General features: G+C 65.7%; 1 protein-coding gene across 2 annotated transcripts; it reads left to right on the top strand.

Annotated features, from left to right (window-relative positions):
• Window positions 1-2,014: 2,014 nt before the first annotated feature.
• Ticam1 (TIR domain containing adaptor molecule 1) lies at window positions 2,015-11,491 on the top strand. Of its 2 annotated transcripts, XM_047532547.1 has the most exons (3): window positions 2,015-2,581; window positions 6,993-7,093; window positions 9,185-11,491. In XM_047532547.1, the coding sequence occupies exon 3, from the start codon at window positions 9,320-9,322 to the stop codon at window positions 11,393-11,395; it is 2,076 nt and encodes a 691-aa protein (XP_047388503.1). In that variant the 5' UTR covers window positions 2,015-2,581; window positions 6,993-7,093; window positions 9,185-9,319; the 3' UTR covers window positions 11,396-11,491. The 2 variants fall into 2 exon arrangements, with proteins under 2 accessions (XP_047388503.1, XP_047388504.1); XM_047532548.1 differs by lacking the exon at window positions 6,993-7,093.
• Window positions 11,492-13,240: the final 1,749 nt, after the last annotated feature.

The raw sequence follows: 13,240 nt of genomic DNA, 5'->3' as shown, positions 1-13,240 counted from the left end.
GTGCTTTACCCCTGAGCCACGTCCCCAGCACTTTCTATTTTTTATTTTACACAGGGTCTCGCTAAGTTGCTTAAGGCCTCATTAAGTTGCTGAGGCTGGCCTTGAACTCTGATCCTCCTGCCTCAGCCTCCCGAGGCGCGAGGCCTCTTGCTACCCTGGAGGGACACTAGTTCACTCCTGAGAAAAGAGCCCTCGCGGCGGAACCACTTTCTGGAGGACTCCGCCTCTTGGGGCCACCCGTCGGGGATGCGGGGACGCGCCCTGAGTCCAGGTGATTTTCCGTCAGGTGGGCAATGCCAGGGTCCGCAGCCCTGCTGGCTTGTGGGGCGGACGTGGCCAGACCTGCCCTGGGCTCCCTGTGCCTCACCAGGCGGCCTGTGTCGCGGCCCAGCCTGCCGCCCACGCTGCTGGGGTCAGCCAGGCCCTGCCAGCATGGAGCGGACACGGGCTCCTCTCCCCGCACTCCTGGGGACAGTGTGGCGGGACCCCCAAGAGGCCCGCCCCCTCCCATGCATGCGGGACACCAGTTCCCCCGCAAAGAGGCCGAGGCAGGCGGGTCCAGGCCTCCTGCCCTTGCTTCCTGGCCAGGAGGGGGCTGGTGGCACCCCCCGTCCCCCGCCCTCCAGAGGCCAGACCAGAGGCCGGACCAGAGGCCGGACCAGAGGCCGCTCCCTTTGGATCGCACCCTCCCAACCTCCAGGCTGAGCCTTTCCTTCCGCTGGGCCTGGAACCCAGGGCCTCACACGTGCTGGGCCAGCTCACCTGGACGCCCCTCTAGGCCCATCCACTTCTCCATATAAAAAGAAAAGAAAAAGAGCTGAAGGCCATGCGATGGGGGTCGGTCACCCTGGGGCCTCTGGGGAGGGGGCGCAGACCCTCCCTGCGACCAGGGAGGACACGGGAGCCGGGAATCCAAAGGGGCCTCGCGAAGGGGGTGGGGCTCGGAATGGTTTAGGACTGCTGACCACTGACCTCCAGGCTGACGGGGACAAGCCAGCCCGCGTCTGTCTCCAACAAGACCAGGGTAAGAAGGCCACCTCGGGTCCTCTGCCCCAGGCCCCAAGGGAGCTGCAGTGGCTTCGTAGGTGCCTGATAGGTCACATATCCCAGCAGTCCCAGCCCTGGGTCCACACCCACGCTCAATGGGACTTGCCCACAAGTGTCCACAGAGACTTTGTTCATGGTGGCCCAGCCAGGAACGACACGGGTGTGTCGGGAGAGACTGGGTGAGACTCCCTCACCCTTCCCGTGGTGGTCAACCACCTCACTGGGGTACTATACAGCCATGGAAAAGGACAAGGGGGCTGGGTCTGGCTCAGTGGAGCACTTGCCGGGCACGTGTGAGGCCCTGGGTTCCACCTCAGCACTGCATAGAAATAAATAAAACCAAGGTCCAGCCACAACTAAAAAAAAGTCAAAAAGAGAAAGCACAAGGGCCAGGCACGGTGGGACCCCTGCGGCCCCAGCTGCTGGGGAGGCCGAGGCAGGAGGGTGGCTGGAGCCCAGGAGTTTGGGCAGCACAGTCAGAGCCTGTCTCAGAAAGGGAAAAACAAAGTACCCCGTGCTGGGACCAACCTGGGGAGGAACTGGCCCGCAGAGCCCGGGAGATGAGATCCCACCCAGCCGACCCTGCATGACCAAGAGGTGGTGGCCGGCTCTGTCTGCGGTGGAACCTGGGGCCTCGCACCTGCCAGCCTGGGAGGCCCCAGGGCTGGTGCGTCCTCCCTGCGCGGCTGCCTGGCATGCAGCAGGTGCTCAGCAGGGTTTCTCCCCCACTGCAGCAGACTGGGGGCTGAGCATCCACCCCAACCCCTTTGGAGGGCCGCTGGGGCCTCCCCGGAGGCCGCGATCCTGATGGAGTGGGTGTCCCTGAACTCGGACGGGAGACACTCCAGATGCTCCGCCCCTTCCTCAGTCACCGGCAAGGGCGCCGGGGCTGGCAACGCCACCTGCCTGTCGTCACTAGGGAAGGCCCCGTGGCTGCGGCCCGTGTGGCTTAGGAGGGCGGAAAGTCCATCGCGGGCCGTCCTGCTGTGGGCTGGCCGTGTGGCTCAGTGGTGAGGGCTCGGGCCAGCGGCCGGGCGCCACCGGGTTGGGCAGACACGCCCGGTGAACAGGCCCTAGACCCGGCCGTCGTCCCCGGCGGGTGGGTGAACCGTCCTTCCGCTGGGGTGGCGCCCTCTGCCCCCAGCGCACCGCGCCTGCCTCAAGTCCAGCGCGACGCCTCCAGAACTTTCTCGGCCCGAACTGAAGCCGTCGCTCCCGCCGCCCGGTCCGCCTGGGTGGCCGGTGGCTGCGCCCTGCGGGCCTCCTGGGGCCAGGCCCCTCTGGACACAGGCCACCCGGGACGCGGTGGCGTGGGCAGCGCCCTGGGCGGGCCTGTCCCCGGCCGGCTGGTTCTCGGCAGGGCGGCCCCACGTGGCCGGCGGGGCGGGGCGACCGGGACTTTCCCGGGGGAGGCCGCGGAGGCGGGAGCCGCCCCTGAGTCCCGCGGACGCGGAAGGGGCGGCGCCTCTCCCTGCGCGGCCACCGAGGCCACCGCGGCCACCGCTGTCGCGGCCCCGAGGACCCAGGACGCCCGGTAGGTGGGACGGGACGGGCGGGCCGCGGAGCGACCCCTCGGGCCCTGGGCGCGACCTGCCCCGGGTCCCTGCGCCGGGCCTCGGCGGGCGGCCGTCCTGCCCGCGGGGCTGGGGTCCCCCTGCCCCTCGAGAGGAAGAGGCCGCCACGCCCTCCCCGCCAGCCGGGGCCCCAGGAGGACACCACACAGTGGGGACCAGGAGGGACAGAGCGCTGCCCTCGGGAAACGCGCGGGTGACCAGGCCAGTCTGAGGGCGGATGTCCCCCGGCCTGGTCTGAGGAGCCTGAACTCGGCAGGTCCCCGCCAGCCCCTGGCCCTCTCTCCACCGGGGGCGCGGCCGGGGCCTCTGCCCTGTCCCCTCCCCCAGGGCCATTCCGTGGCTAGCGGTGCCCGGCAGGCCGCGGGTGCTCGAGGTCGCCGCTGAACAGGCGCTGCCGCCTTCCCTGCCTCCTCCTGGCGGCCACTTCCTTCACTTTCTCCTTTTGCCGTCGCCGTCTCACCGTGTCACCCAGGCTGCCTGGAACCGGCCGCAGCGCCCTCCTGTCCCCACGGGGCAGGCCCTGCCGTCCCCCTGGACAGCATCCGCTAAGGGCTGGCCCCATGGGAGCAGGTGACTGTGCCTTGCCTGGGAGGGAAACACGAATTGAGTGCTTACTGTATGCCACGCCACTCCTGCCTGTTCAGTGGATTGGGTCGTTGAGTATTCTGCAGTCACTGACTCATTCAGTCAGCATTTATTAAGCGTCTCCTGTGTACCAGGCACACAGTACTGTGTTTGTTCGTTCGCTGACTTACCCAGTCAGCATCTGTGAAGTGCCTACGGACAGCACTCTGGACACAGCCGTGAACAAGGCTGGAGCTGCCAGGTGGATCTCTCCAGCAGGAAGGCACGGCTGTTCCCCACCTAAATAAAGATCTGTAGCGTCCCCTGGTGAGAAAGGACATGAGAAAAACGAGGCAGGAGCATGCGGGGTGGTGCCCATGAGCTGGCTGAGGGAGCCAGCCCCTCTGTGGCCATCGGGGAAGGTGTGCCAGGTGGAGGGGAAGCCTGTGCAAAGGTCCTGGGGCAGGGCCAAGCCTGGGACAGTGTGGCCAGAGCAGAGAGTGGGGAGCAGCGGGAGGAGACGGTTGTCCCCAGGGAGACGCGGCCTGGCAGTCGAGCCTGAGAGGACCCTCAGTTTCCCCTTCTGACCCTAAGCCAGCTCCTGCACGCCCTGCCATCTCAGCGCCAGCCCGGCCTGCCTCCCCCCCTTAGTTCTTAACCAGCAGATCCTGAGGGCTTTGCCTCCAAGTTATCCCCAGTCAGTCCACTCATCCTGGTGGGCAGCGACCCCCACCCCCAGCAGCACCCCCTGACAGCACAGCTTCTGCCCCACAGCCTGTCCTCCCTTAGGGGCCAGAGGGTCCCTCCTTCCAATGCCCACAGCCCGCCATGGCTCCCACCTCCCTCCTGGTCAAAGCCCAAGGGCCCTGCACAGCCCCATGGTCCCCTCCCTGCCTCCCCCTGCCCCCTTCAGCTGCAGGACGCCACGGGCCCCAGGGCCTTTGCACAGCTGTGCCCTCTCCTGCAGCGCCTTCCCCTGATCTCCACCTGGCTTGCTCTCTCACTTCCCTCAGGGCTCAGCTCCGGTGTCGCCTCTCAGAGGCCTTCCTTGACCCCCACCCGTCCCCCTCGGCCCCTTCCCCAGACCCCGTGGCTCATTTCCTTCACGGCACTTGTCATTCTCGAAATGATCTCGGCGGTTCTCATTTCCTGTTGGTCTCCCTGGAGCAGGCGCGAGCTCCAGGGTGAGGAGGTGCGCCCAGCCTGCAGGAGCACAGGCAGGCGTGCACGCAGTAGGTGCTCAGTAAGCCTCTGTGAGCGGGCCGGGGGGCGCCGGGCACCCAGGAGACCGGCAGGCCCGCCCTGGACACGGCCAACAGGTCAGGACGAGAAGAGGAAGAGGGACGCTGTGCCGGCTCCTGCTGGGCCCCGGTGCCGGGGTGCTGGCGCCTCATGGTCATGCCGAGAGTCCACGGCAGGCCACGTCCATCCCGAGCGCCCCCTGCGTGCCAGACAGGTGCTCCTGCTGGGCGGCCCAGCCCACAAGAGCCACCTTGAGGTGAGGTCGCGGCTGGAGGCTGGAGATGCCCCTGGCCGTGCCCCAGGCTGTGGGGGGACAGCAGGACGAGCCCAGTCCAGACACCTGGAGTGCTGGGCAGGGCGGCCCAGCAAGCAGGACGGCAGGGGCAGCGTCCAGGGAGGGACTGCGCTGGGTCTTGGCTGAGTCTGGTGGAGCTGGGGCCTGGCAGGAAGCAGGAAGGTGACCGCCTGGTGGCTCTGCACCTCCTGGGGGACAGGGGTCCTCCGGGCCTGGCGCCTGCAGGGGGCAGCCCTGGTGCCCAGCGTGGCCGAGGACCCTCTGACAGACAGAAGACTGAGGCTGCGTTTTGGGGGGCGGGGAGTGAACCAGGACCGCTTAACCCGAGCCCCATCCCAGCCTTTCTACCAACGTGTAGAGGCCGGCCTCCCAAGTTGCTGCAGGCCTCGCTCAGTGGCTGAGGCTGGCTCTGAACTGAGCCTCCTGCAGCGGCCTCCTGAGCTGGGCCCACAGGCATGTGGGAAGGACGCGCTCTGTGGGCTGAACCCCAGGCCGCTCCACCGTGGGGCCTTTTTGTTTTTTATTTCGAGACAGGGCCTCGCTAAATTGTTGAGGCTGCTTCAAACTTGCCATCCTCCTGCCTCAGCCTCCCCAGTCACTGGGACAACAGGCGTGGTGCCTATGTTTGTCTAGATCGTGGGCACAGTTGTTTCCAGCAGTTCCCAAGAGGTGGGAAGACCAGTGGAACGAGGGTCGTCGCTGCCGAGGGAGATAGCAGACCACATTTCAAACTAGTCATCTTGACAATTTCAGCGACTTTTGACTGGCTGTGGTCCCACCTGAATATGAGATCCTCGTCGTTTCTCTCGTGTTACGCTGAGTTCAGGTCAGGGAGGGAGAAGCTGCTGTTCTGCCTTCTCATGGCTGCCTTGTTCCTGGTGTGTGGGAAACATCTTCATCCTCCACTTCTCTAGGAGGGCTTAGGTTTCATGAAGGTGAATTCAACTAAAACTAGTGAACGGTTTTTCTGAGCCACATAAGTGGGAATCCGTGGTGATCCGGTGGCCCTCAGGCTTAGTGGCTTCTGGAGTCAGACAGCCTAGGTTCCAATCCGGCTGTATTCCGATGTGCTGCGTGTCCCTCGCCACTTACTTAACCTCTCTGTGCCCCCATTTCTTTGTGTCAGTAACCCGAACGCCACCGTTCAGGGTGGACGTGTGTGACTAGGTTCTAAGAGAAGCGGAACAGGAGGCCCCTGTGTAAGTACGTGTCCAGCAGCCACGTCGTGCAAGAGAATGAGACCAGTGAAATTAGTTCTAAACTAATCCTAACAAGACATTTTATTTAACTCGATTTTTCCAACACCTAACCAGTACAAAGCCTTTTTTCCTAATTTTCTGTTTGTTCTGTGGTGCTGGGGACGCGACCCAGGGCCTCACGTGTGCCTGGCCCCGGTGACCACCGGGCTCCGCCCCGCCCTAACCTCTTCTCACTTTTATTTATTTATTATTATTTGTTCTGTGGTGCTGGGGACTGATTCCACCCCAGGGTGGCCTCCGTCCTGCCGTCCTCTTGCCTCAGCCTCCCGGGGAGCTGGCAGGCAGGCGGACGCCCACCACCTTCTGCCCTCCTTCCGACTTGAGGCCGCCCTGACAGCCTGCAGAAGGGTCCCCCGGGCGGTGCCGGCCACCCTGCGCAGGACGTGGGGAGGACACAACCCGACCTTCCGGCTGTGGCCCCTGCCCATCATCACGGCAGAGGGAAGCCCCGGCCTGGTGGTGGGGACCGAGTCGGCCTGCTGGCCATGTGATCTTGCCCAGACTCGCCCCTGAGTGGGCGAGAAACCGCAGGCTGTCCCTGGCCAGGTGCTGGGTGCGTCCCCGGTCGGTGGCCACTCCCTGGCTCTTCAGGGAGCAAGAAGGCAGCCGCTGGCCGTGCGTGAATGAGCCAGGCCGGCGGTGTTCCGATAAAACTTTATTGACAAAAACACCTGGGGGCCGCATTCCTGAGCCTGTCACAGGCAGTTGGCGGTTGATGGCGGCCTGGCCACACTCCCAGGACCGGTCAGGGACTGAGCTGCGGGGCCTGGGGAGGCTGTGCTCCAGCAGAGGGTGTCAGGCAGGGTGCGGTGGCCAGGCCTGTCGTCCCAGTGCCGGGCCGAGGCTGGAGGACGGCAAGTTTGAGGCCAGCCTCAGCACCTTAGCGAGACCCGTGGCAGCGCTGGAGGCCGGGCCTGGGCTCACCCGCTCGGCACAAGCGCCGACGCGAATAAAGGGCCTGAGGTGCGAGGTGGTGCGAGGTGGGCTTCTTTTTTCAACCTTCCACCACAGGAAGAAGGAGGCTTCCAACCTCCAGACCTCCACCTCACCACAGGGCGGACGGCGTCTGCCGGTGAGCGGGGCCTGTCTCCTCCTGCCATCAGCGGCCTGAGGTGAGTCGCGGCAACTGAGTTCATGTCCAGGCGGCTCCAGCTGCTCAAGTCCCTCCCTCCTGTGCCCACGGCTTTCCATAGCTCCCACCTCTCTTGGGGTCAAAGCCCAAATCCTCCCTGTGGCCTCCACAGCCCTGCAAACCTGCTCTGTCCCCTCCCTCCCTCTCCTGGTTGGGCCTCACTGTGCCTCCAACACACCTGGCTCCTCCTGCCCCAGGGCCTTTGCACGGCTGTGCCTGCGGTCCCAAGTGCTCTTATCACCCAGGGATTCCTGGGGCCCCCTCGCCACTCTCAGGTCTCCACATCCTTTCCCCTCCTGCCCAGCGCTGACCAGGAGACGCTCCGGGAAGGGGATCATCTCTTTGCTCCCCACTGGGCGTCAGCCCTGGTTAGTGCTCTCTCCAGCCAGGCTGCTTCCTTTGTTCAGAGCCGCCCCTTCCGCCCCTGCCCTGCCCTCTCTGCCTTCCCTCTGTCCTCCCTCCCTCCTCCCTGGGCCCCAGCGGACCTGCTGGGGATGAAGTGTTGAAACCCCGCGTCCGTTGTGTGCGGAGGTCTGTGAAGGAGGCTGGTGGACATGACCCCTTGGTCCACACCGGGAGCTCCCTGGGCACTGTGGACAGAGGCTCGGCTGGGTGCCGAGCAGCAGCCCGGCCTCCACCCTCTCGGCCGCCTCCCTGCAGGTGTGATGGCACCGCCCCTGGGCCCCGTGGCGGCCTGGGTGGAGAAGCGCTCTGGACTGCTGGGGTCGCCCTGGGCACCTCCCCACGTGGGGGGCGGGAAGTCCAGGCTCCGCCCGGCTGGGGACCTACAAAGGGCTCAGACCCAGGGGCCCCGGGGCTGTTCCTCCCAAGTCTGAATAGGGCCCTGGGGACCCAGTTTCAGATGCCATCCGAAGGGTCTGTGTGCCCTGGGCAGCCCTTGGCTCTGGGCCGGGCTGAGTTCCACCTCGGTCACGCCCCTGACCAGCATGTGCCAGGCAGGTGCTCTGCAGGCTGGCCACCCCCCTCTGCTGCCCGTCAGCTGGGGAGCAAATGCAGAAGCTGCCAGGCACGGCGGCCGGCTCGGGAGGCTGGGGCAGGAGGACCCCAGGCGCAGAGCCAGCTCAGCAACTGAGCGAGGCCCTGAGCAACTCGGTGAGAGGCTGTCCGTAAAGAAAGTGCGAGGCGGGGCTGGACGGGTCTCGGTGGCCGAGCGCCCTGGGTCCAGTGCCGGAACAGAAGCAAAGAAAAAGTCATTTAAAAAAAAGCAAAAGCGTCTTCCTCTCGGCACCGTCCATCGGCTGGCAGAGTCCCCGTGCAGGAGGGTGACAGAAACAAGGGCCACAAACAGGCACCTCCAACGCAGAGCCCGGGCGGGACCCACGGGGCACCCAGCCAGCTGGGGCAGGGACGCGGCTGAGGCGCCCGGCAGGCGACTCTGGTCCAGGAGGGCTTCCCAGCACCCTGGCCACCGGCGGCGACGCTTGTCAGTCTCAGTTTTAGGGGACTGGGATTCCAGGCGCTGCTTTGTCACCTGGCGCTCGGGCGCTCGGGACATTGTGGTGGGACGTCGGCCGGGATCTCCTCGCCTCTCCAGGGCTGCCCCTCGGCAGTGGGGAGCGAGCCCAGGAGGGACCCTGGCCCTTATAACCAGAGGCGTCCTCCACCGGCACCAGCGCTGCACAGCACTGAAGGGCCACCCCGGCCTGTGAACACCGGACCGTGCGTCCCGGGGGCCCTCCAGGTGGCCAGCTGCCTCCTGGCTGTGGGCTAGAACCTGCCATGCGTCAGGGCCACCTGATTCCCTGGAGCGAGTCCCCGAGGCCCTGGGAGGTGGTGTGGGCCTGAGCTGCCCCGGCTCGGAGCCCAAGGCCCCTGGCCAGCTGTGTGGCTTTGGGCAACTGAGTGGGCCTCTCTGTGGCTCAGGTCTTGTGCTCTGCGGGCGCCGCGTCTCCCTGAGCACCGCCATGGAGCTCGACGGCCGCACTTTTGCAGAGGAGGAAGTGGAAGTTGGGAGGTGACCCCGGGTGGTTGCCCAAGGGAGGGAGGGGAGACCCTGGCGGCCTCCCGGGCTGCTGTCCTCTGGTAGTGACCAGGCCTCTCCCTCCCACAGGTCTGCTGCAGCCGCCCCCTGGAAGCTGGCCCGCCGCGCGGGTAGGGGTGGCCGGGCGCGCAGGCAGGGAGTGGGCCGGAACATGCCTCCACCCGCCCCCGTGTCTGCTGCCCGTGGCCGTGCCCACCCGTGCCCATGGCCTGCCCCGGCCCGTCTCTGCCCGGCGCCTTCAGCATCCTGGGCTCGTTGGGCCGGGACAGGCTTGTCCAGCTGCAGCACAGACTGAGGGCCCTGGGCCCGGGCTGCCGCGGGGCAGAGCTCCTGCACGCCATGGTGCTTCTCCAGCTGGGCCAGGAGGCCGAGGCCAGGAGCTCTCTGGAGGCCCTGAGAGCGGATGCCGGGGCCCGGCTGGTGGCCCGCCAGTGGGCGGGCGTGGACAGCACCGAGGCCCCAGAGGAGGCCCCAGAGGAGTCTGCGGAGGTGTCCTGGACCGTGGCCCGTCTCTACCATCTGCTGGCCGAGGAGCGCCTGTGCCCAGCCTCCATGCGGGACGCCGCCTACCAGGCCGCCCTCCGCACCCCCAGAGCCAAGGACGGGCAGCGGCTGGCGGAGCTCCAGGAGGAGGCCCAGGACCCGTGCGGGCGGGACGTGGTCGGGAGCCTGGGGGGCTTCCAGCCCCTCTGCTCCGATCGGGGTCGCCTCCCTGCGTCTTCAGCATCACCCTCTGGGGCCAGGAGCCTTCCCCGCCCCATCGAGGGCCAGCCGGACTGGAGCCGGGGTTGCTCCCTGCGGTCCACCGGCAGCCCCATCTCGCTGGCCAGTAACTTGGAAATCAGCCAGTCGCCCACCATGCCTCTGGGCAGCCCGCACCGCAGCACCCACGGGCCCAGCAAGCTCTGCCGGGAGCCCCAGGCCAGCCCAGTACCTGAGCCCGTCCCCACGGGCTGCCAGGAGCCAGAGGAGATGAGCTGGCCCCCCGCAGGGGACACTGCCCGCTCCCTGGAGCTGCCAGACTGCCCGGCCCCCAGGCTCCCCGAGGCGGCCCCGGGTCCAGCCTCTGCCCACCTCCCTGACTCCCCTGCGGCTCCTGAGACCAGCAGCCACTTCCCAGTGGAGTGCACGGAGGTGTCCACGGGCCCCGGACCTCTGCCCCTGCCCATGGTGGAGGCCACCGAGAGTCCTGGCCTTGTCAAAGACAGGACAGCACCCCAGCTCTCTGGAGGAGAGGCTGCACCCCAGAAGAGCACGCCGTGCCCACCCACACCTGCGGCCCCGCTGCCCTCTGCTGCCCCTTCCTCCTGGTGCTGGCCTCCGCTGGCCTCCCTGAGCCCTGGGACCACCTCCTCTGAGCCAGGGTCACCGGAGCAGTTCTACAACTTCGTGATTCTCCACGCCAGGGCTGACGAGCAGGTGGCCCTGCGTGTGCGGGAGAGGCTGGAGGCGCTCGGGGTGCCGGACGGGGCCACCTTCTGTGAGGACTTCCAGGTGCCCGGGCGCGGGGAGCTGCGCTGCCTGCAGGACGCCATCGACCACTCGGGCTTCACCATCCTGCTGCTGACCCCCAACTTCAACTGCCGCCTGAGCCTGCACCAGGTCAGCCAGGCCCTGATGAGCAGCTTCACGCAGCACGGCAGGCAGGACTGCGTGGTCCCCTTCCTCCCCCTGGAGAGCTCCCTGGAGCAGCTCAGCCCCGACACCGCCGGCCTGCTGGCTGGCCTCGTGTGGCTGGACGAAAGCTCCAAGATCTTCCCCAGGAAGGTGGCCAGCACCTTCAAGCCCCAGAAGCTGCAGGCGCGCAAGGCCCACTGGAGGAAGGAGCAGGACGTGCGGGCGCTGCGGGCGCACAGCCAGCACCTGGAGGGCGAGCGGCGGCAGGCGGCCGCTGTGGGCGCGGCCTACTCGGCCTGCTTGCAGAGCTACCTGTCCTGGCAGGCGCAGGTGGAGAAGCTCCAGGCTGCTTTCGGCAGCCACCTGTCCTTGGGGACCCATGGGCCTCACCCGTCTCAGGTGCCCTTTGGAGGGCAGGCGCCCCTGGCGGGGGCGTCTCCCTTCCCCGCCTGGCCGGGCGGCCCCCCGCCAGCACCACCGAGCCCGTGGCCGGCCGGCCCCGCGCCCGCCTTCCCGCCGCCCGCGCCCCCGCAGGCCCCGGGCGTGCAGCCCCTCATCATCCACCACGCGCAGATGGTGCAGCTGGGGCTCAACAACCACATGTGGAACCAGAGGGCGGCCCAGGCGCCCGAGGACGAGACTCCGGAGGCGGAAGGGCGGTGACCAGCTGACCCCCGGACCCGCTTCGGGCAGCAGGGCTTCGTGGGCTGGGGTCGAGGAGGGGCAGGGGAGGTGGGGCTCTTAATTATAATAAATATTTATTGAAGGCTTCTTAGAGGCCACTGCCCTTTGGAGGACGTCAGCTCGGCCCCTGGCTGCGAATACGCAGCCTCCACGCCCCAAGAAGGGGGCGGAAGCGAAGAGCACGCGGCGCCAAAGCAGGGCAGAGCAGGAAGTTGCGCAATCTGCTCACACCCATTGAGCGGGAGAAAGTCACGTGCCTTCCGCTCCGGCTGCAAGGGCCACTGGGAAATGTAGTCCTGGGGCCGACCACGTGCCTTTCGGAAAGGCTTGGTTCTAATACTGGAGAAGGTGCAGACAAAAGGTGCTAGGAGTCAGACGTGGTGGCGCGCACCTGTACTCCCAGCGGCTCTGGAGACTGAGGCAGGAGGATTGCGAGTTCAAAGCCAGTCTCAGCAACTTGGCGAGGCGCTCAGCAACTTTAGCAAGACCCTGTCTCTGCTGGGGATGTGGCTCAGGAGTTAAGCACCCCTGGGTCAGTCCTGGTACCAGACACTGCAAATATTTGGTAGTTTTGTCTGCAGCCCTGTTTTCTTTGGGCCTGCCTTGACGCCACTGCCAAGTTTGGGCTCAGAGCCTATTGTGTGACCCTAGGCAAATGCCTTAACTTCTCTGATCCTCTGCTTTCTCCTCATAAGAAGTGGGTTTAAGGGCTGGGGATATAGCTCAGTTGATAGAGTGCTTGCCTCACAAGCATGTAGGCCCTGGGTTCAATCCCCCCCCCCAAAAAAAAAAAAAAGTGGGTTTAAGATGCTGTTATTTCAAGGGCGTGTGGGATAACGCGTAAGCACCAGGCTGACTGTTCACCTCTCACCACTCGTTAAATGTGTGCCTGGCAGGGACGGGATTAGTTTTTCCCTCCAGGGTGACTGGAGAATAAGAAAGGAGTGAATATCGGTTGAACACTTCACACTTTAACCGACTTTTTGAGTCAGGGGCTCATCAAGCTGCTTAGAGCTTTGCTAAATTGCTGGGGCTGGTTTCGAACTTTTGATCCTCCTGCCTCGGACTCCCAATCCACTGGGATCACAGGCGTGGCCGCCGTGGGGCACATTGACATTCTTGAGGTTTTAACATAATGTTTGGGTCCTCCACGTGACCCCAAAAGAAGGAGCTTCCGAAGGCCCGTTTTACCAATGGGGAAATAGGCCAAAGCAGTGAATTTTGGCCCCACATATCACCCAGATTAGCAGGGCGATCACCACCATGGCAGAGGCTGGTCCCGAGGGCAGGGGCTGAAGGAGGCCCTCTTCCCGGCAGCCCGGCTGGAGCGAGGGTTGCTGCCACGCCAGGTGGGTTGGCCTGAGCCACCCACCAGTCACCCGCACTTGCTATTTTCGTTGCTGACTCAGGCTGCGTCACCGCCCGGTTCCCCACAGTGGCCCTGAAGTGAAATCCTGGGAGCGGAGCTTCCAAGATCTGATTCTGGAGTGGGGCAGAGGGGCTCGTGCCAGCCGCTTTTCCTTCTGACCCTCGAGGCGGGAGCCGTGCAGGCCCTCGGTGCAGGCAGCGGCACGGGCCCAGACCTGGCTTGAAGCTGGCGAGGGAACTATGAAGAAGTCACTAGATCAGGAAGCAGAATGTCAGGTCCTGGCAGGGACTTGATGAGGAAGGAGAGCGTGAGTGACAGAGGGTGTCCAAGAGGCAGGGCTTTAGGCGGTCCAGGAGGTGGCATTGAAGCCAAGAGCTGGGAGGCAGGAGCGGAGATCCAGGCAGAGGGCACAGCTGTGTAAAGGCCCTGGGGCAGGACCGTGCCTGGCATGGTGG

This window comes from Sciurus carolinensis, chromosome 17 (genome assembly GCF_902686445.1).
Source record: "Sciurus carolinensis chromosome 17, mSciCar1.2, whole genome shotgun sequence".
NCBI lineage: Eukaryota > Metazoa > Chordata > Mammalia > Rodentia > Sciuridae > Sciurus > Sciurus carolinensis.
This window is presented reverse-complemented; position numbering and strand designations above follow the sequence as displayed.

Bases quoted from the DNA above. Each gene is read 5' to 3' on its own strand.
- Ticam1 (XM_047532548.1), top strand. From the start codon at position 9,320: ATGGCCTGCCCCGGCCCGTCTCTGCCCGGCGCCTTCAGCATCCTGGGC.